We start from the raw sequence: 24,240 nt of genomic DNA, 5'->3' as shown, positions 1-24,240 counted from the left end.
TAAAAGGGTTATTGTGTCCTTTCAGACTTGGGCCTCTTGCACACGACCGTATGCATTTTGCGGTCCGTGAAAAATTCGGATGACGTCCGTGTGCATCCTAGTGACGTCCGATGCTCGCTCTTCCCTCATTCTCCAGCAAATCGCACTGGCGCAGCCCTCAGTGGGTACTGCGTCTGCGCGAGACTTCGCTCGGCCGTCAGGGAGGGGGAGGAGAGGGATGAGACGCTGTGGGCGGTTAGGGTTTCTGGAGGAAGGCGTTTTGGGCACTGTAAGAGGGGCGTTACTGGGCACACAAAGGGGAACATAACGCCCCTCTTGGCACCTTCAGGGTTAATTTGCAAATTTATAAAAGTCGTTTTTCTGCAAAACTACTGGACGGATTACAATATAGAACAGCACAGCCGATTCAAGGTAATCTGTGGAGCATGACTGGTTTAAAATCCGAATTTGGGTTATGAGAGGTGACAGAATCCCTTTAATGTGATCACAGCAATTAGTTTAGTGCACACTCTTGCTCTTAGCACATTACTACCCGTACCTCTAGGTGGTTTAGGCAAATAAGCTGCTGATGTGGCATGGAAAGGACCCCCCTCACCTTCAGGGGGTCCTCTGAGGGATGCTGGCAGACTTGAGAGTTCTATCAATGCCCCTGGCTCTGTCACGGCTGTCACTGCTCCTCCCCGCGAGCCGGAGACGTGACGGAACCTTTCATTGCTCCACCTCTCCAGCTCTGTCATTTCTTCTTCCCCACGCTGTCACTACACCCCTCCCCCCCCCCCCGCTCTGTCACCGCGGCTGCGTCACTGCTCTACGCCCCCAGCTCGGTCACCGCCGCTCCACGCCCCCAGCTCGGTCACCGCTGCTCCACGCCCCCAGGTTCTCGCCGATCCACTGCTCCGGTAAACAATGCCATCTCAGCACTGCTACTTGCCCGCAGCAGGGCTAAGCTACTGAACAAACTACCTGCCCGGCGCCTGGAACTGCATGTCCTGGGCGTCGGGCGATACGATTTCAACACCCCTGCTTATATGAAGGATCATCCCTTATGCAGACCAGATACATTGTGACAGATTTTCAGTTCTTTCATACATGAGGCATACTGGCCAACTTCTTTGAGAAGACCACCCCTACAAGACCACTTTTCACTGCAGTTATAGGTGGTCATCTCGCAGAGACTTCACTGTATTAATAATAACATTTCTATTCACTGACCAGAAGATCCTAAGATGGTGAAGAAACGCACAGTGAGTTAGAAAGTTATTAACCCTTTTTCAAAATACTTAAAGGCTATGGAAACTTTCGGAGCAATTTTTGTATAATTGCATTTCACTCCTTTTGGTCTAAAATAGTTTTTTCAGTTGGTCTTTATTTAAATATTTAGTCGTTTTCGAGATACAAGGGTTAAAAAAAAAATATAATGGGTCAGTTTGCAAGATATCACTTCTCAGCTCATGTGAACCCTTATCTCTGATCTCCTGACCTCACAAACACTCATTTAAGCCATATTCTTATCAGTTTGATAAGAGTTTAGGTATAATTAGTGTTTATGAGGTCTGGAGTTCAGAGAAGGGTTCACATGAGCTGACAACTGATGACACTATTTTTTTTTGTTTTTGTTTTTTTTCAACTCTTGTATCTCAAATCCGGCTAAACATTTTTAATAAAGACCAACTAAAAAAATCTTTAGCCCAAAATTAATAAAATACAATCATAACAAACCATGTGCCCCGAAGGAGTCCATAGCCTTTAATATATTCAGAGCTAATATAATTATATATGTACAGCTGGTATAAGTCATACATCTTCTTGTATATAGTGATTATGGAACATGCTGGTATAACCTGGGCATCTCCTGTATATAATTATATATGTACAGCTGGTATAAGTTATACATCTTCTTGTATATAGTGGTATGGACCATGCTGGTATAACCTGGGTATCTCCCGTATATAATTATATATGTACAGCTGGTATCAGTTATACATCTTCTTGTATATAGTGGTATGGAGCGTGCTGGTATAACCTGGGCATCTCCTGTATATAGTGATATGGACCATGCTGGTATAACCTGGGCATCTCCTGTATATAATTATATATGTACAGCTGGTATAAGTTATACATCTTCTTGTATATAGTGATATGGAGCATGCTGGTATAACCTGGGTATATCCTGTATATAACTATATATGTACAGCTGGTATAACCTGGGCATCTCCTGTATATATATGTATATGTATATATATATATATATATATATATATATGTGTGTGTGTATATATATATATATATATATATATATATATATATATATATATATATATACACACAGCTGGTATAAGTTATACATCTTCTTGTATATAGTGGTATGGACCATGCTGGTATAACCTGGGTATCTCCCGTATATAATTATATATGTACACCTGGTATAACCTGGGCATCTCCTGTATATAATTATATATGTACGGCTGGTATAAGTTATACATCTTCTTGTATATAGTAATATGGACCATGCTGGTATAACCCGGGCATCTCCTGTATATAATTATATATGTACAGCTGGTCTAAGTTATACATCTTCTTGTATATAGTGGTATGGAGCATGCTGGTATAACCTGGGTATCTCCTGTATATAATTGTATATGTACGGCTGGTATAAGTTATACATCTTGTATATAGTGATATGGACCATGCTGGTATAACCTGGGCATCTCCTGTATATAATTATATATGTACAGTCGGTATAACATAAGTATCTTTTCATATCCAGGCTGTTTTCACGTAAAAAAAAATTGTCCCATGTTTAACATAAACATTGTTGAAAAAAGGATGCCGACGTGTACTCTACTCTACTCTGCTTTTTCTTTCTCCAACCTAAAAAGTATACGTTACATTAAACAGGTTCTTTTTTACATTGGACCCCAAGATGACGGATGTTTTGTGTGTATACGTTAAACTTGGGACAAAAACATAATGTGAACACGGCCTTAGCCTGTGAAATCTGATTTGGGTTTTGCATAGGGGATAGGAAATACAGTGTAATATAGCAGAGAATGATATTTTCCTGTGCACCCATATGGTGACTCCCTCCAGCCGCTGCCACTTATGGGAGCGCGCTGCTGGCTCAGGGGGCACATCCCTGGTCTGGGTGGGTTCTTGAGCCTTGCCCCCTTCCTGCCATTTTTCGATACATTTGTGCTGATTAGATTAGATGCGGCTGCTCGCTCCTCGCCGGGCACTAATTGTTTTCTCTGGGAGATTATGCGGCCGAGTGTTGACATTGCATAAAACGTTCCCATATTCCAAACACATTAGGGTGACTAGACGGGAAATTCCATCATATATAAATAGTGGTGGTTGTCAGCAGATTAATGAGCGTCGGGGCACACGACGAGGGGCCCGAAACATCCACAGAGTATTAACTGCTTATGTGCTGCACCTGCCCATCACTAAAGAGGATATGAGATGAGCCCCCAAAATGTGTTGCGGTAGTAGCTGAAGTATTAACTGTAGTAACAGCTGAAGTATTAGCAGCAGAAATGGCAGCTGTAGTAGTACTAGTAGCAGCAGTAGTAATAGTAGTACTAGTAGCAGTAGTAGTTGTAGCAGCAGCAGTAGTATTAATAGTAGCAAACCAACTCCCGCTCCTCCTCCTCCAAGGATTTTTGGTAGTAGCCAAGGATACTCCAGAGATCAATATTAGGCCTCATGCACACGACCGTTTTTTTTATTTTTTTTCCTTCCGTTTACAGGCTGTTTTCAGAACCATTAATTTCAATGGGTCCGCAAAAAAAACGGAATGTACTCCGTATGCATTCCGTTTCCGTTTTTCCATTCCGTTGAAAGATAGAACATGTCCTATATTGCCCGCAAATCACATTCCGTGGCTCAATTCAAGTTAATGCGTCGGCAAAAAAAATGGAACACATACATCCGTATGTCTTCCGTATCTGTTACGTTTTTGCGGAACCATCTATTGAAAATGTTATGCCCAGCCCAATTTTTTCTATGTAATTACTGTATATGCCATAATGAAAAACGGAACAAACACAACGGATCCGTAAAAAAAGGGACCGCAAAACACTGAAAAAGCCATACGGTCGTGTGCAATAGGCCTTACAGAGGGGACTACCAATCTTCTGGAAATGTTGTAGAGGCCAGTCGTCCACCATCAAACCCCGGCCCTTTTACCCGGGATCTTTTTGATCTTTACATTTTTATAATTTTTTATTTTGTTTTATATAATAAATATTGTTATCTTTAATCATATAATGTCTCCTATAATGAGTTTGTAGTGTTCTGAACGTGTGCTCAACCTGACATCCTGTGTGAAAATAGTTAATATGAAAGGGGAATATAAAATAACGTGTGTGTGTGTATATATATATATCTCTATCTATCCAAATTTTGAGAATAATTAGTATATAAAATTGTATTCTTTATTACCGGTATATTCTTTATTCATTTATTTGGCAAAATAATAAAATAAAAAATTTACGACTCAAAAAAATAGCTCATCTATTTTTGGGGGGATGTCAAACACTGGTAACATTATGCGGGTACTATGGCATCTTAAAAAAAAAAAAAAAGGATATCATGGCCATTTTTTATTTTTTTTTAATATATATATCATTTTTAATGAGGTATTATAAGGTATTTAAACCAAATTCAAAAAATATTAAATTATAATTTAAAAAAAAATATCACTATCAATATATAAAATTAACATTGATAGTAGAATTTACAAAATACCTCAGCCCGCAAGCCCACGTCAAGGGTCCTCATTCTCTTGCGAGTCCCTAATCTAAACTAACAACTGGGGATCTAACTAACAAAAAAAAATAAAAAAATATAAATTTACAGTAATTTAATATCCAGAATCAAGCTGAAATCTCCGACTACCACATATGGCTTCCAACTGCCACGGTAATGCCCCCTCTGGGCTGCAGAAGTAGTCGGCATAGAGTTTCCGAACAGCTAGTCCAGCCGTTCCAGGTGGGGTGCCAATGCGAATCCTTTGTCTGCCACGGTCACAAATGGAGCCGGCGGACCTGCAGATCCGGGAAGTCTTCTTGGCTCTGGCAGGGTAAGCTGGTTTGCTTGAAGCCGTTTACCCATTTTGGAAGCACTAAAGATGCGGGCGTCTGAAGTGCTCCCATAGACCCCGATATCCACAATTAGAAACCTATAAGGCCATCAGCACTACAGAAAAGTACTGCTTGTAAGTAAAGTACCGGGACCCTGAGTGAGGCGGCTTCTTGACATGGATATGTTTGCCGTCCAGTGCCCCTATGCAGTTTGGAAACTGTGCTGATTAACACTGCGGAGCCTGCAAAATTAACACAGCTGCCCACAGCAGATTCAGCGACCCCAGCTAGACCATTATCTCACCGTCTGCAAATATGGGCCGCACCAGGAGAAAGGAGGAAGCGCCGAGCGAGATTGAGGCGTTCAGCAGGGCTGCCGGAGGTATCCAAGATGGCGCCCGCTCCTTACGCCACGCGGCACAGGAGAAACAGCCCGGCACTGCCCCCTTCTCCGCACGCATCAGAAATACAGGTCAGTCCGCCTCTGCAGCATCATCCCCATCTAAAAAGCTCCAGCCACCAACTTCTCCCCACTATCAGAATATGCTGCAGGATGCCACTTGCTCTTATAGTGGAATCCTATCCCAGGAGAAAAATCCACAAACAATCTGCTCCCACTCATCCACCAGTGATGACAACCAGTCTTTACCAGTTACAGAATCCACTTTAAGGTCTTTGCTATCTGACCTGAGGCGCTCCATACAGAAAGATATAACATCCGCATTTATTGCCTTGCAAAAAGATATTACCCAAATTGGAGATCCCGTTCTGTCTCGTATCGAGGATAAAATGGAAGAATTCACTAACGCCCACAACCAGTTGGTGGACGCACATAATGATGTTGAGGCTGATATATCGGCGTTTAAACTCAAACTAGCGGATCTTGAGAATCGTTCAAGACGCAATAATCTAAGATTCAGAGGGGTCCCGGAAACCGTTGAACCTGAAGCCATCAAGGACTTCCTTACGGACTATTTTGTTGCACTGATTCCAAATGCAGAACAAAGAGATCTATTAATTGATAGAGCGCACAGAATTCCTAAACTAGAAGCGCCCCCAGTGCCGCACCCAAAGATATCATTGCTCGGCTGCACTTCTACCATTTCAAAGAATGAATCCTCAAAGCGGCAAACTCCGCACAAGACCTCCCTGAACGCTTCAAGAACATCTTAATACTTTCCGACCTCTCAGCAGCAACGCTGAATAGACGCAGGGAATTCTCAGCTGCTACTAAAATCCTTAGGGATCACAATATCCCATATAAAGGGGGCTACCCACTAAAACTCCTGATCTTCAAGAACGGAATAACTCGCTCCATCTCTTCCCCAAGCGATACCATGAAACTACACAGAAATGGTCTCTGGCTACGGTCGATGAAGACAGCAGCTCGCCCATGACGAAGAGGCCTCCTACCCTGGCTAGAGAATGGACCTGAAAGCCTCATCGAACAAGACAGGACTATTCCCACCTGCCTTAAAGGACATATCCTTTTGGTTATTCAAGGGTCACTAGACTGAGTTATTAAGGGCACTTTCACACTAGTGTTTTTCTTTTCCGGCATAGAGTTCCGTCCTAGGGGCTCTGTACCGAAAAAGAACTGATCAGTTTTATCCTAATGCATTCTGAATAGAGAGTAATCCGTTCAGGATGCATCAGGACGTCTTCAGTTCAGTCTTTTTGCCTTTTCAGGACGGAGATAATACCGCAGCATGCTGCGTTTTTATCTGTGGCCCAAAAAACGGAACACTTGCCTGAATGCCGAATACGGCATTTTTTTTCTATAGGAATGTATTAGTGCCGGATCCGGCATTAAAAATGCCGTAATGCCGGATCCGTCCTTCCGGTCTGCGCATGTGAAAAAAGATAGAAACGGATCCGTTTGTCCGTATGACAAACGGACAGATGGATCTGTTCTTGCAATGCATTTGTGAGACTCATCCGGATCCCCCTACAAATGCTGTCGGTTTGCATGCAGATCGCCGGACCCGGCAGGCAGTTCCAGCGACGGAACGTACCCTTACCTACACTCTTTGTTGCAGGTCTCATCGGAGATAATCAGTATTTTCTAAATCCCACCTCCATTGTTACCTGGATAAATTGGTATCCTCTTGGTTCTCTTTGAACCGGACTCTGATTTATCTACCCTGTTATAGATAGAGTTGAATTGTTCTGTTTAACCTTCTCTATCCTACCTCACTTTTTTTTTTCCTTTTACTTTAACATTACCCTGTAATTCCTAAGTGACAAGTGAGCTCGATATTCTTCTATTTACGGCTGCGGAGCGACTGCGTCACCCTTACGTTGTGGTGCCCGCACTTGCTCTGTAGCATATTGTATTATTTCCTTTGCACTACCTTCACTGCCAGCGATGGTTATCAACATTTCTTCAATTAATGCTAATGGTCTAAATAGTCCTTTTTAAAAGATCTCTATTATGGAAAGAAGTTAATTCCCTTTTAAAAGTGACGTTATTTGCAATCAAGAAACTTACTTGAATGAGTCTGACGCGTATAGACTTAACCATAAAAAATGTACCAACTTATTTGCATCACCTGCAGTGAACAAGAAAAGAGGGGTAATTATTGCTGTTAAAAATTCCCTTTCTTTTCAAATGATTCAAAGCAGGACTGACAACAAGGGAAATACATTATACTAGTATGTAACATCAACAATACAATATATATACCTTAGTTTCCTTGTACGCACCAAACACAAATAAACTCGCATTTATCAAAGAGGTAATGACCACCGCCCCATCTATCAAACAAGACTCTCTGGTTATATGTGGAGACTTCAATTTGCCTCCATCGCCATCTATTGGCAAGTCGAACCGAACGAAATCTCAACTCTCCTTACATTTTGCGCAATATCTACTGGCAGAAGATTTATATGACCCTTGGAGAGTGTGACACGCATCAGAACGCGATTACACTTTTTACTCAGTATTCTAGGATTGATTTGATAATTGTCGATAAAAGGACTTTACGAAACATTTCGTCCTCTAGCATAAACAGGAAAAAAACGACTGTTTATTTACATAAACCCGCAAGGTATCTCCAACACGTTAGACGATTATTACTTCGACTTCTATAACCTCAAAGACAACCCAACAGACCCCTGACCTCATTAATAAACTCCTATCTGATCTCTCACTGCCCAAACTGTCCCCTGATCAACTTGTGCAAATTAATAAACCAATTGAACTTGCAGAAATAACTCCTATTATCAAGTCAACTAAAAAATAATAAATCTCCTGGCCCAAACGGATTAACCAATGAATATTTTAAAACCTTTGAAAAAATACTTTCTCCCTATCTTCTATCTACCTTCTCCCACATAATGTCCACCGGGAACATACCACCTAAAATGCTCCAGGCCCCTGTAGTAGCTCTTCCTAAACCAGGAAAATCTCCTGACCAACCAGGGAATTTCCGACCTATTTCTCTCCTGAATACCGATCTTAAAATGTATTCTAAACTATTGGCCAATAGACTGTCTCCCCTGATTCCTTACCTGGTCCCCCGTGATCAAGTGGGTGGACTGGATATTGCGGATGTGCTAGCGGCCATCTAGCAACCCATGTCCTCAGCTCTATACACAAAATCCCATTGACGGGTTCCCTTTAAAGTCTTTCAGTTCAGTGTCCTATTACCGTTTGAATGTAGCCAAATGCCAGGTCCCTAATCTTGGCCTGAAAGATTCAGACCTCACTTCATTGAAAGACCGTTTTCCTTTTCAATGGAACTCCGAATAGATTACATATTTAGTAATCCAACTAACCCCATCAACCGCCAATCTCCTACCAGTAAACCTAAGAATTCTAAATGAAAAATAAAATAAAATTACCTGAATAAAATGAAATCTTGTGGATGGGAAGGATCTCAGCGCTAAAAATGTTTATTATTCCACAAATCCTTTATCTATTCCGCAACTTGCCAATCTGTATCCCTACAACACATTTAAAAGAAATCCAAAGATCACTTCTTAATTACATATGGCAGGATAAAAGGCCGAGAGTCCAAGCAGGTATACTCTATTTACCTATTTCACAGGGGCGTTTGGGATGTCCATCCATTATTAGATACTATAGGACTTGTATTTGAACAATTGAGATTTATGTGGTTAAACTGTCCCAACAAACACTGGATCTCTATTGAGAACTACCTAATGGGTGTGACTGACCCTCAGGTATTCTTCTACTCCGGATCCCTACAGAAGAACCCCCTGTGCTCTTGAGGTTCCCCTACAATCCATGCTGCACTTGAAATATGGATCTTAATGTCAACTAAATTGAGCTTTATCAACATCTCCCTTTCCGAAATCCCTTTGGCGGTCGTGGGGAAATGCATCCCAGATTTGAACATTCATAATTGGACTGACCTGGGAATCAAAAACCTGGGAGACCTTTTTACCAATGATACTTTGAACTCTTTTACGGACTTGTGCCTGAGATTCAAAATTCCTAAATACTTACAAATCAGGCATTTCTTGTCTGGGTTGGGTATTCCCGCGACTTCTGATACCTCCCGATTTGATGAAGTTGTTACGAAACCCGTCAATTAATCTCAAAGCCCTATCTCTCGGTTATTATTTCATGACCGAGAGATTGCACTCGCCATTGTCTCCATTACTTCGAAAAATGGGACTCTGCATTAAACTTTAGCGTATCCTCGGAGCAATCGTTCTCTATCATGGGTGCCTACTCCAAATGCGTTAACCATCTGGAAACTTCCAGGAAAATTCTCTACAGATGGTATTATACTCCTCATGGATTATCTACATTATCCCCTTCATCTTCCCAAGTCTGTTGGAGATGTTCATCAGCCGAAGCGGAGACGGAGCACATATGGTGGTGGGAATGCAGGGAAATCAAACCCGTTTGGAACTCGATTAATACAATTTTAACCCAAATATGCAAAACTCTCATTTCCCTATCAATGGCGCAAAGCCTACTTTCTATTCATTTGGATTCCTTCCCAGTTATCATTCATATGATTATAGCAACCAGCGTGAAGATTGCCCACTATTGGAAAAACCCAAACCCTCCTCCGTAAATGGAAATAGTGAACTCTATTAACGCCAACTGATGATTAACGCCTCAGTCTCCAATAAATTATCCAGGTTTAAGGTTAAGTGGCACAACTGGCTTCACTCTCAATGCAACAAAGTTTCACTATTTTCGTGATGTAATGTTGAGCGTACTACTCCTCGTCACCTTTTCTCTTTGTTATTATTTATTTGGTCAAGTTAATTATATTGTAATGTTTCTTTTTTCCTTGTGTCCCTCCGTTAATGGGACTATAAGGATCATGCAAGATCAGAATCGATGTTTGGAAAAAAAAAAGTAACACAATGCATATTCTTGTATGTAATACTTTATTATATTATTGAAAACCATAAAACATATGTTTAAAAAATAAAAATAAAATTTCTGAATAATTTCCGAGGGTTGTGATCTTGGCTCCTGATGGGCAGTATCTGTGTATCGGGGTCTGGTGGCGGTGGACACATGGGACAGTGGGTTAGTAGGTAGAACGATGTTCCCTAGTTGGGTAATGTCTGGTGATCCTCCGCATATGCCGGGTTCTCATATTACACAATACTGTTTCTAATCTGAAGGCCTCTCTGTCTGATTTGGCAGTGAAAGAGTTCATTCCTGCTATAGATGGTCCAAAAAAAAAAAAAACCCTATTGAAACCAGTCCCAAAGGCTGCAGCCGCTGCCAAATCTCGTGAAGCGTTTCTTTATGGGCGTGCTGGCAGCCGGCTGGTTTCACATTGAGTCCCGACTTTGCCCCTTGTACTTCTCTGAATTGCCTTAAATGGTTAACAAATTGATCCTGACCATTCCCAAACTTGCTGCTTCCAAGCCCAGACCCCGGCCCGAGCCAAGGGGGGGCTTTTTGTTATCTTGACGGCAGATTACATTATTTTATTTTTTTCAATACCTGACCCCAAACCTGCCATGTATGTAGGTAGCAGACTGTGAGGGGCATGGAAGACCTGTGCTGAGTGGAGCAGGGACCGCCCGGCCTCTGTCCTGCATGTCAATAAAAAGGGTTAATTTACCCCCCTTCCCCCAAATATATCAGACATTTATAGCATTTTGCTCAGTCGTCGTCAGCTGCCGACCCCTGCCAGCACTGGTTCTACTGGGATATCGTGAGCTGTCCACCAACACCAGGACTAAAGCCTGTTCATCCTCTGCATGGGTTTTGGACCTTAACCTTCTGTACATCAGTGGTCTTCAACCTATGGCTCTCCAGCTGTGGTGAAACTACATCTCCTGTGGCGGTCAGAGCATACTGGGAGTTGTAGTTTACCCATTGCTGTTTAATATCAGACACGTGCTAGTTTGCCGTATCGGTAACCCTCTGGTTGGCGGATGGTGTCAAGCAGTGATGGGCTTGATTTTGAGTTTCACTGAGGACCCCCCCCCGCCCCCATCTGTACCCCTCAATGGGCACCCCTGTAAGGCATAATCAGATCCTCCAGTGCTAAAACACTTTCTGCCAAAGCTATGGGGGTAAGGAGAGACGGTTTTGACTGGGGACCTCTCATTGTCCCTGTTAGGGACTCGTTAAATTCGCCGCCCCCCCTAAAATCCTTTTTGTTTTGTTAACACCACTACGGTGGAACGGTCTAGACGCTGATATCTACATATAGGCATCTGCTGGCATACAGTCTCACGTTCTCACACTTTGGGCGGTGAATCCACAAGGGAATATTTAAGGTCATATATTAATCAGAGGAACAACATTCCACGTCTTGGGAAAAATCAAGAAAAACAATGCCGTCCGCTCTGCCCCCTCCCATATGCCAAGTATGCACTTGGACCGGATCCATGATATGGAAAACGGTTATGATTTAATGAGAGGAGTTAGGGCGGGGGGGGGGTGTTCCCCCTGCAGTGCGCCCATCAGTAACAGCATGGTGCTCTTGCTTTTCATCAGGTGACTTGAAGGAGGAGATGCTGGAAGACGCCCAGAAGAAGCTGATGAACCTGCTGAACAGCACCGAAGGGAAGGTCGACAAGTGAGTGACAAGTGTAACGTCTGTGGGGCCTGGTAATGTTGTCTAGAAGCATCTGAACCCCAAAATATTTGCCCCTGTCTATTGCAAGTGTGGATGTCCCAGTTGTTGGAAACCCCTCAACACATTCACTCACATCCTTCATGCATTCAGCCACTTACAGTATGGCGTCCTATTTGGTCTCCATTCACACCCAAAGCTGCTTTCAGAATCCAACCATTGCTGCTGATCTTAGAGACAAGGAGTGGTTTCTGGAAAAGCAGTTTTCCCCTTTCTAATCCCGAATGACCCCTTTAAGATCTCAGACTACTATACAGGTCATGGTGTAAACCCCTCATCTGCTGTCCTACACAGACACTGAACAAGCAGGGGAGGATGTGAATGGAGTACAGGGCATGATGTAATTCAAGATCCGTACTAGATAAGTAAAGCAAAGTGTCTTCAAAGTTAGTAGTAAAGGGATGTTCAGCAGCCAAGCAAATGCCCTAAAGTAGATGTATGGTCTCGGTCTTGTGTGCATATGTTCATTCGCCGCCCGCAGGGTTGAGATGTCGTCGCCCAGGACTTTTCTGTATATTTGATGTCTTTATTTCTCTGTGGTGGGATCAGAGATATGAGACAGATCTCAGGAAGACCTCGATAGCTGCGGGCGCTCCCGATTACTTCCACATGTGGAGCTTGAGGTTCTTGTAAACTGCCTGCAAAACAAGGGGGCTCATTGTGAAATCTGGAGACAGAACCGCTTGTCTAATCCTGAGGCACAGGGGGGTCCAGTGTGATCTTTTCATAATGTCCCAGTTATGTAGGGCTACCACATACATGGCAGCTTTCAAATATACACCCCCTCCCCTTTCTGAGGTCCCGATACCCGTGGGTTTGTACACAGTGCAGATATAGGAGAGCAGATCACTAGGATATGCCATCAGTGGCAGATTGGTGCGGGTACCACCTCTAGGACCTGCCCCTACCTCCAGAACGGGGCCACCAAAACTGACGTAGAGCACATTGCGCATGCGCGACATGCTCTCCATTCATTGCTGTGGGACTTCCCAAAGTAGCCATTCCCATACTGGTGAACGTAGGGTGGCCACACATGCACCTCCTCTCAGTTTACTTTGGGGGGGGGGGGGGGGTACTGTTGTGAACATAGTTGCTGGTCCCAGAGGTGGGACCCACACCAATCTAATATTGATGACCAACAGGTGGGACCCACACCTATCTAATATTGATGACCCTCCGGTGGGACCCACACCTATCTGATATTGATGACCCAGAGGTAGAGCCCACACCTGATATTGATGAACCCACAGGTAGGACCCACAAATATCTGATATTGATGACCCTCCGGTGGGACCCACACCTATCTGATATTGATGAACCCACAGGTAGAGCCCACACCTGATATTGATGAACCCACAGGTAGGACCCACATATATCTGATATTGATGACCCTCCGGTGGGACCCACACCTATCTGATATTGATGAACCCACAGGTAGAGCCCACACCTGATATTGATGAACCCACAGGTAGGACCCACATATATCTGATATTGAAGACCCAGAGGTGAGACCCACGCCTATCTAATATTTGGGACCAACACCTATCTGATATTTTTTGTATCCAGTTGGAAGGGCAGTTCTTCCTTATATTTGCCATTCCCTTTGCATACACTCCTGCACCACAAACTGCATGTGTGATTACGGCCTAACATACGCTCCCTCCATTAACCAGTCACGGTCTGTATGGATGCATGTTACATGATTTCTCTCTTTCCAGGGTGTTGATGAGGAATCTGTTTGTTGGTCATTTCCACACCCCAAAAAATAAGCGGCACGAGGTTCTGCGGTTGATGGGGAGCATTCTCGGACTCGATAAGGAGGAGATGGATGAAGTAAGTGGCTGCAGGATTTGGATGATTTTTGACGTCATTGCCTTCAGCATCTTCTTCCTCTGACCTGTTGACCTTAACCCCCACAGCTTCTGGTGGAAGAGAATCGCGGTGTGACCCGATGGGTGACGGGTTGGTTTGGAGCAGCTCACTCCAAGAGTGTCCCCAATACCCCACAAAGACCCAGCCATCAATCCCTACTAAATAATGTACGGGCAGTTTTTTTTTTTTTTTTTTATACATTTTTCCTAGATGTTGCAAGGTTTATATTGTGTTTTATGTCTTTTCAGTCCTTCTCTGAGCTCTTCTTGAAGTTTCTGGAGACTGAATCACGTCCGAAACTTCCTCCACTGAAGATGACCATGCAGGACCTGGCGCCGCTGGGTGCAGCCACTAGTGGGAGCCATAGCACCACCGCGTCAGCTTCAGGTACTGTTTGTACTGCCGGTAACTGATTCTAGACATGATGTCACCCTCCTCACTGCATCCATCATTTCAGGGAGACAAAATAATATCTACAGTTGTCATATAAAACTTGATGGATGGACCCCCCCCCCACCCCAGACACACACTTCTCCAACATCTTGTGATCATTCCTGATATGGAGCAGGCCCTCTCCACGGTAATTGCTTCCAGGGTTCAAAAGTCTATATATCTATTGACTTCAGAGCGGAGGAAATACCTGAGACATGTTATGGGGGCTGGAGGTAGTGTGTTCAGAGCTATCTGTCGCACTGTAGCAGGCCACATATCCTGTGCTCAGCTATTTTCGGAACTCCCATCTTGGCGAATGGAAGGTAACCATGCTTGTGCGGTGCACTCTCCTTCATTTTGGGAGGGGGCCTGTTCTTGAGATAGGGGTGGATCCCAGCGGTAAGGCCCTCACCTATCTGACATTGATGGCATCAATGTCTGAGATGAGACAACCCCTTTAATACAGACGCATCGGCACCTCTGCATAGATACTGCAGAAATACAGTCCTTGTGTCAGATCCCCATCCAGGACCGTGATTCATTTTAGCAAAGAGCTCCTGACCTTGACTATCCCCCTTTACCAGGGGTCAGCAGCCTCTGACACGCCAGCTGTTTTTAAACTACAACTCCCAGCATGCTTCATTCACTTCTGCGGAAGTTCACAGAACAGCTAAGCAAGTGTGCGCACTGGGAGTTGTAGTTTCGCAACAGCAGAGTGCACGTGAGGTAGCCTCTGATCTTTGAGAGAACAGAACCTACAATTTTATCTGCGGATTAAGCATCTGGAAGTGGCTACAAATCTGCTTTGTGCATTCAAGATTTCTTCTTGCTGTCAATGAATGGCAACATTTTTATTTACAACCAGAGCCTAAAAACCTGTACAGATCGAAACTTCTCACAGCTGAGGGTTTGTTGCAATTGTATCCAGTCTAGACAGTCCTCTGTGAGCTCATCAGCAGCTGTGTGTCGGTGCCGGTTTGTGACAGTGTTTCAGTGCAGGTAAAATGCATCAGTTTTGCTCACAAAGAATCCTTTACTGGATACAATTGTAGCAAACCCTCAGTATTTCCACACGTTCAGGAAATAAATCTAAATCAAATCCACTGATCTTCCACATTCAGTGCCAATAAATGAGCTATTTTAGACCCCGTTCACATTCGGCAGAAAAAATGTGTAAAAAAATTCCACCTGCTCTGTATTCTGCATGGAGTAGCCGCGATCTTCACGTGTATCAACAGCAGAAATCCAAGCATTGACCACAGATTTCTGCCACAGATTCTTAAAGAGGACCTTTCACCGATCCTGACATTGTGAACTAAGTATCATGACATGTACAGCGGCGCCCAGGGATCTCACTGCACTTACTATTATCCCTGGGCACCGCTCCGTTCTCCCGATATGTCCTCCGGTATCTTCGCTCAGTAGGTTATAGTAGGCGGAGTCTTCCCTTGTTCTGCTGGGCGTCTCCTCCTCCTAGGCTGCAGCGCTGGCCAATCGCAGCGCACAGCTCACAGCCTGGGAGAAAAAAACCTCCCAGGCTGTGAGCTCTGCACTGCGATTGGCCAGCGCTGCAGCCTAGGAGGAGGAGACGCCCAGCAGAACAAGGGCAGACTCCGCCTACTATAACCAAGTCCCCAAACATACCGGAGGACATAACGGGAGATTGGAGCGGTGCCCAGGGATAATAGTAAGTGCAGTGAGGTCCCTGGGCACCGCTGTACATGTCATGATACTTAGTTCACAATGTCAGGATCGGTGAAAGGTCCTCTTTAAGTTCTCCAAGAGTTTTTTTTTTTTTTTTTTTTTTTTTTATAATGACCTACCCTCTGGATATGTAATCAGTGTCTGATGGGTGGGGGTCTGACACCCGGGGCCCCGACGATCAGCTATTTGACAAGGCACCTTTCTTCCTGCTCACCAAGCACAGCGCCGTCAATTGTATCATGGCTGTACTTGGTATTGCACTCGGTCCCAGAGCTCTCCAGAGGATAGGTCATCAGTAAAGATGAGCAAAGTGACTTTGGATGCTACATCCGAAGCCGCTTCGCTAAATAATTTGTTATAATACTGTAAGGAGATTCGTCTCCGTACAGTATTAGAATGTATGGGCTCCGATCAGCCGAAGTAGGTTATTCACGAAGTCGCGCAAAACTTTTGTTGAATAACTTCGGTAATTGATTATTACAGTGGAACTTGAAACTGAAGCGGAGTTCGGTTTCAAGTTTTGAAATGGTTTTTCATTGTAATAATCAACTACCTAAGTTATTCAACCAAGTCTCGCGCGACTTCGTGAATAACTTACTTCGGCTCATGGGAGCCCATACATTCTAATACTGTACGGAGACGAATCTCCGTACAGTATTATAACACATTTTTTTGTGGCTTTGGATGTAGCATGCGAAGCTCGCTTCGCTCATCTCTAGTCATCAGTAAAAAAAAAAAAAAAAAAAAATTCTCTGAATACCTCTTGATGTTTGAACCCACTTTTAGCTCAGGATCGTTCAACCGTCTCTGGATGGAACTGTAGTGTGTTAATTCACTGACAGCAAGCAGGGATCTTGATAATGGGCAATTATTTAAACACAAAGTGGGGGATCTCTCATTGTAGGTGTATTTCAGGTTAGTTTTTAGATTGGCACGGGTGCCCGTGGCAACTACAAATTCATGAAAATAGTGCAATGTGGTTGCGCCCGTTTCAGTAGAAGTACGCCTGGGGGACGCCCGATGTAGATTTTGTCAATGGAAAGCAGTTGGCACTTGACTTCACAGCGAGGAGGAGGAAACTCCAACAAGATTAGTAAATCTCAGCGGACTTCAGATATCAGACATCGATAAATATATCCACAAAGTAACAATATAAGGACGCGTTTCGGCCCATCCAGCCTTCGTCGGCTGATGAAACGCGTCCTTGTTAGGGCTCTTTCACACCTGCATTCTTTTCTTCCGGCATAGAGTTCTGTCGTCGGGGCTCTATGCCGGAAGAATCCTGATCAGTTTTATCCTAATGCATTCTGAATGGAGTGAAAATCCGTTCAGGATGCATCAGGAACGGAACGTTTTTTGGCCGGAGAAAATACCGCAGCATGCTGCGCTTTTTGCTCCGGCCAAAAATCCTGAAGACTTGCCGCAAGGCCGGATCCGGAATGAATGCCCATTGAAAGGCATTGATCTGGATCCGGCCTTAAGCTAAACGTCGTTTCGGCGCATCGCCGGATCCGACGTTTAGCTTTTTCTCAATGGTTACCATGGCTACCAGGATGCTAAAGTCCTGGCAGCCATGGTAAAGTGTAGCGGGGAGCGGGGGAGCAGCATACTTACCGTCCGTGCGGCTCCCGGGGCGCTCCAGAGTGACGTCAGGGCGCACCAAGCGCATGGATAACGTGATCGCATGGCACGTCATCCATGCGCATGGGGCGCTCTGTACGTCATTCTGGAGCGCCCCGGGAGCCGCACGGACTGTAAGTATACCGCTCCCCCGCTCCCCACTACTACTATGGCAACCAGGACTTTAATAGCGTCCTGGCTGCCATAGTAACACTGAACGCATTTTGAAGACGGATCCAGTATTCAAATGCTTTCAGTACACTTGCGTTTTTCCGGATCCGGCGTGTAATTCCGGCAAGTGGAGTACACGCCGGATCCGGACAACGCAAGTGTGAAAGAGGCCTTACTTTGTGGATATATTTATCAATGGAATAAAATTCTATATGAAGTAAAGAAATCGGAAGTCCGCTGAGATTTACTAATCTCGATGTAGATTTTGTGACCTAAATCTGTCACAAAAGTGATCTAAAGGTCTGGGCAAATTTTCACTCCACATCTGTAGGTGGCGCTGAAAGGCACAGCGCTCAAAAAGTCGCAACATTTTTTAACTAGTGACCCCCAAAAAGCCACAAAGCCCCCTTACTTGCGACTGGCGTGCAGGGCTTGATGAAATCCCCCTCCAAGTGGATCAGAAAGTTGCAGGGCTGGACATTCTACACCGAATTTCGTTATGACCGGCCTGCGATCCGAGGCTCCTGGCAGCTCTTGGGCTCGGCCAGACTAAACACTTACATTTATTTTTTTCTGATTCTACTTTCTGTGTCACAGGATCCGGGTCGATTCGACGTCAGGAGTCCAATCCCTTCCTGGCCCCCCGCTCAGCTGCTGTACCCCTCATCTCCACCTCTTCGCTGGGAGCCGGCTCGTCGGGGCACCTCCTCATGAAGCCAATATCAGAAACTCTGCCCACGTTCACGCCTCTGCCCGTCTCTGCCGACGCCGGGGCTGTGCTGAAGGACCTCTTAAAGCAATAGACTGGTCTATAGGGAGGACTCCGGAGCAACGTAGCACTTTATAAAGCAAAAAAAAAAACACTATTGTATATAGGAAAACCCAAAGAGGCCTTCTCTGTTCAATCGGAAGACTGTTTATTTAAGGAGAACTCTGCCCGGAGCTCAATGTCCGGCAGGAACCATGTGACCCTACTATTACAATTTATTCCAGGGGGGCAGTAGATTTAGTAATTGGATGTAAGTGATTACTTGGATGGAATTACTCATAATATAATGAAGACCGGACCTTGGCATGAAATCTACAACTATGGCGCTCTCGGTGTGCACCGTTTCTTTAAGGGGGTGTGGCTATAAAATTGCAACAAATGTATCTTCGCGTTAGGACAATTCCGCGTAACTGAAACTTGACGTTCATTAACATCGGCCTCACTTTACTTCCCGCCGCGCCAAATCAACGCAATATCACATGACCGCACGTCCCTTGTTAAGGTTTCAGATTAACGTCTCTGCCAAAGTTCACGCAGTGTTATTTTCTTCCTCGGCCTCGCGTGGCGTTATGATTGTGGAGGCGGGGCATTATGGTTAAAGGTGACGTCCATTTGTATTAATTTTTTATTTTTTTTCATACGCCACGTTCGGCACGTTTTTTTTTCATATGTGGGTAAAACCGTAAACCTTATGACATGAAGGAGGAGTCAAAAATAAGGTGGAAAGCAGTTTTACTATATGGGGGCATTAAAGGGGATGTCTATGCAAGCACGGTTTATTGCCTTTTACATTTAGAGGAGTTCTCAGAAAAACGGTATACACTGCCGGGGGGGTGGAGCCTGAAACATGCCAAAGAGAAAGCTCCGCCCCCTCATGCTCTGTCTTAGGTATCACAAAGTATCGTTTGATCCTGAAGTGTCCCTTTTAACGTGAAAATACACGGCTCCACAGAAATGGCGTCTTTTTTTTTTAACCATTTCCCCTCAGTCTGTGACACCAAAGCCAATTGTAACCATTTTAGACGCGTATTCAGACTTTTCCTCGGTCTATGGCGATCATTTTATGCAGGTGCGTTTTCCCGTCGGCCGCCGTATTTTCACCTTTGGTAACATTGGTGGATGCGGACATCCCTGGCCTCCTCTTCCTTTCTATTGTATCCCACAGATTTCAGTCTCCCGTTTTCTCACCGCCCAGGTCGATCATATCATAGGGATGTCCAGGATTATAAAAAAAAAACATGGCTGCTTTCTTAAAAAGACAGCGCAGATCAGCCCCTTTTATTTCAAGGGGTATTTTGGTTATATTAGATTATCCCCTAGATCGGTGAGGGTCTTGCTGCTGGGTCCCCCACCGATCACAAGAACTGGGACCCCCGTACCCTGTGGAGCCCCCTGAAATGAAAAGAGTGGCCGGTTGGACATGAGCGTGGCCTCTCCATTCATTTCTAGGGGAGTTCCCAGCTCTCACTGGAACTCCCATAGAAATGAATGGAGCGGTCGCACGCTTTCCTGACCAGCCGCTCCGTTCATTATTGGGGGGGGCTCCACAAGGTAAGGGGTCCCTCTGTCTCATCGGTAGGACCCCCACCCATCTAATAGTTATCCTCTATCCACACTTAACTACTAATAAACAGGAGTACCCCTTTAACTGTGGTTGAGCTGCAGTGTTGGACACAACCCATGGACAAGTGTGGCATGGGCTCTTTAAGAAGGCAGCCATGTTTTCTAATCCTGGATGCCCCTTTAGGTCTTAGGTCAGCCCTTCTGTTTTAGTCGTTTGATCCCAGCCAGGTCACATGACTCAAATCACATGACGTACGCCACTTTTTTCCACCAGTTGAAGTGAATGAGGAGGAGTCATGTGACTGGTTCACTTTCCGTTAAGGTCCAGGTAATGCGAGCCTCTGCCGCATTTGGACCCCTGCAGCTCGTGGCAGCACTACTACTCCCAGCATTTGGTACCAACCCATGGCTTTCAATATTTACATACAATGATTGTTTTTTATTTTTTATTCCACTTTAATAATTATTATTATTATTTTTTATAGAAATGGAATAGATTTCCTTATCGGACTAGCTTGAAGGGAAGCTCTACCACTGTAAGGTCTGCACTTTCCAGTAGGCTTGGTTTCACCACGTTATCCTTTTCAAGATCTGTTCTTGATGTCAGTGAATGGAAATATTAATTTTTCTTATGTTGATGGTCTGAACAACTGTCCTAATGTCCATCTGACAGGAGTGGGGCTTTTTTTTTTAAGGCAACGTAGGATTCCATTCACTGGCAACAAGCAGATCGTTTGGAGATGTTGATGAATGAAAACATAAAGTCTTGTTAGAAAGTTCCAGAGCTTTTCATTCATAAAATGATGAAACATTAACAATTTCATGCAGTGTTATGAAAATAAAGGGGTATTCCGGCACAATAAAAAAAAAAATCAATGCTCAGTGGTAGAATAAAGGATATTAAAGTCTCCGATCCTTCACCGCTGATATTCCGAAATGCCTGAATTGGGTGTTCTGCTCATGAGGAGATCAGTAAGTGGAGCGCCTCGGGGACCCGGACACCGGTGGAGGATACTTGGTAGGCCATTGAGCATCGCTTTAGCTGTGCTGTAATACCCCTTTAAAGGGGTTCTCCAGCATTAGAATTTCTTCCAAAAACAGCGCCGCCCCTGTCCACGGGTGGTGTGCGGCATTACAAATTGGCTCCTGTAAAGTGTATGGGGGATAGAGCTGCTAAACCACACACAACCCAAGCGTGGCGCTGTTTTTGGTGGGGGGTGGAAGCCGTCATGTTCTTCTAAGGCTTCTGTAATGTTTCTTGGTCACTGGTACTCCCTTCCACTCATCCACTTAAAGGGCACCTGGCAGTACTATGGGCCCCTTAAAATGACAGCACTTGTGGGTGTGGTTCTGGCTACTGGGGGGGGTCTGATGCTCCGCAGAAATGTGAAAACCACTATGTAGGTGACCCGTGCTCTTTAAGAAATGACCCCCCCCCCCCATCCTAATCTCGCTTCATTTTATTTGGGGACTACACAGTATTTTGGCGCCCCCTCCTCGCTGTGGCACACCAGGAAATGACGCGTTTTGTAGACTTCTGCTGTATATTGGATTTTTTGTTACATAGAAGTTCTGGATTTATTGTATCTTTGCTGGGCTTTAGTGTGAATATGATGTATAGAGAATAAATGAAAGGACTCATTCATGTCCTGTGTGATTTATACAAGGCCCTCGACCTGAGGCTGCAGGAGAATCTAGGGATGAAGGTAGAATATCATTTATCACCTATCGAAGGGCACCCGTCAGCAGAGTTGTGCCTGTACATTTTTAGAAATTTTTTTTTTCTTTTTTTTTGGGAAAAACATAAAAAAATTAAACATTTTTTTTATTTTTAAATATGAATACTGCCACTAAAATAAATGATTAAAATAGGTTCCCTATTTTGTTGGTTGTTTTGATAGATATTATGTATAGTTTTGCATAACCGAGGCATCTATGGCGACTCATTAAAAGACCTCTGGGGGGACATTAACCCTTTTTTTTTTTTTTTTTACATTTTGCCCCACTTCTTTTGTATGTAACTAGGGCATCTATAGGATGATACCACATGATCGCCAGGTCCTACAGAGTTCACTTCACATCGCTCATTGAGCGCTATGCACAGAGCATGGGAGAAGGCAGAAGCAATTCTAAACCTCTTCCGTCTTCTCCACGGGGTGTGCAACTCGACCTACTCCTGCTGGCGCACTGCATTAGGGGCCAAGGACCAAGTGCCAAACATGTACATTGCTTGGTCATAAGGGGGTTAATATAATAGGGAACAGAAAAATTTGTTAATTTGTAATTTACTTTGTGTTACAAAAGTGCTCCAGTTGTAAGATATTCCTTTTACTCCATTATTGTGGCGCCCCCTGGTATTTAATCTGTATAGTAATGTGCTCATTCACCTACTGAGGTGGACAGACATGCTCAGTGCCATACTTCAACTGCCACCAGACATGTCTTCTTATAGAAGCTGTGACTGTTACAGGGAAATAGCTGCAGCAGAAAGGACACACCCCTGAGCTGTGATAGGGAGAGAGCTGCAGGAGAAAGGACACGCCCCTGAGCTGTGATAGGGAGAGAGCTGCAGGAGAAAGGACACGCCCCTGAGCTGTGATAGGGAGAGAGCTGCAGGAGAAAGGACACGCCCATGAGCTGTGATAGGGAGAGAGCTGCAGGAGAAAGGACACGCCCATGAGCTGTGATAGGGAGAGAGCTGCAGGAGAAAGGACACGCCCCTGAGCTGTGATAGGGAGAGAGCTGCAGGAGAAAGGACACGCCCCTGAGCTGTGATAGGGAGAGAGCTGCAGGAGAAAGGACACGCCCCTGAGCTGTGATAGGGAGAGAGCTGCAGGAGAAAGGACACGCCCCTGAGCTGTGATGGGGAGAGAGCTGCAGGAGAAAGGACACGCCCCTGAGCTGTGATGGGGAGAGAGCTGCAGGAGAAAGGACACGCCCCTGAGCTGTGATAGGGAGAGAGCTGCAGGAGAAAGGACACGCCCCTGAGCTGTGATAGGGAGAGAGCTGCAGGAGAAAGGACACGCCCCTGAGCTGTGATAGGGAGAGAGCTGCAGGAGAAAGGACACGCCCCTGAGCTGTGATAGGGAGAGAGCTGCAGGAGAAAGGACACCCCCCTGAGCTATGATAGGGAGAGAGCTGCAGGAGAAAGGACACTCCATCTGAGCTGTGATAGGGAGAGAGCTGCAGCAGAAAGGACACTCCATCTGAGCTGCCAGCCTGAAGAGAATCTAGCAGAGCAAGGATAATGGAGATCTCTGGATCCATGTGAGGTACAGGGCTGGTTCTAGCTTTGTTAGAAAGAGATTGTCATGTCCTATATAATGTCTAATGTTCATTTTTTACATCAGTCATGGGAGAACCCCTTTAAGTTTTTAGTGTCATTATCACTGGGCTCAGCAGTTGGGAAATGTAATCTCAAATGGCCGCCTTTCAAAGGAATCTAAGACATGGTTGAGACGGATCTGCTGCTTGTAAGAAGCCTCTTATATGGTTCTTAGATTGCTAAATTATGCAAATGTCTTCATCTTTGCAGACGTGACCCATCTTTAATGGGAGGTCTACCTAGAGTAGTCATAACAACACAAGTACGGTCATTATTCGAAACATTATAACTATTTGACTTTTACACAGCGTGAAAACTTTTGCAACCAGACAGTTTTTAGTGTCCCGGGACAGGACGTTCATGTAAATGGATCCAGCCGTCGTCCTATTGCCCGGTTTTACCGGCAGGGGTCCAGGGGCCGAGCCTCACAGGCTGCTTGTCCATATCCGGCAATATCTGTTCGTGCTGGAATCTGGCAGCAGATCACTTCAATATCTGAGGGATGCTGATCACTGTGTGACGAGGATTTAGGAATTCAGCCGGTGACCCATCGTTAAAGGGGTCGTCTCACTTCAGAAATTGGCATTTATCATAGAGAAAGTTACTACA

At 44.7% G+C, this 24,240-nt stretch overlaps 1 protein-coding gene across 1 annotated transcript in view; it reads left to right on the top strand.

Moving 5' to 3' along the window:
• TRIP11 (thyroid hormone receptor interactor 11) overlaps positions 1 to 21,951 on the top strand; it is a 69,338-nt gene extending 47,387 nt beyond the window's left edge. Inside the window, 5 exon segments of the mRNA XM_044272666.1 lie at positions 12,037 to 12,118; positions 13,894 to 14,008; positions 14,095 to 14,214; positions 14,296 to 14,434; positions 18,572 to 21,951. Of these exon segments, the coding sequence (XP_044128601.1) occupies positions 12,037 to 12,118; positions 13,894 to 14,008; positions 14,095 to 14,214; positions 14,296 to 14,434; positions 18,572 to 18,777 (662 nt within the window). The 3' untranslated portion in view covers positions 18,778 to 21,951.
• Positions 21,952 to 24,240: the final 2,289 nt, after the last annotated feature.

This window comes from Bufo gargarizans, chromosome 11 (assembly GCF_014858855.1).
Source record: "Bufo gargarizans isolate SCDJY-AF-19 chromosome 11, ASM1485885v1, whole genome shotgun sequence".
NCBI classification, from domain to species: domain Eukaryota; kingdom Metazoa; phylum Chordata; class Amphibia; order Anura; family Bufonidae; genus Bufo; species Bufo gargarizans.
The sequence above is the reverse complement of the archived record's forward strand: the minus strand, read 5'-3'. Positions and strand labels throughout refer to the sequence as shown.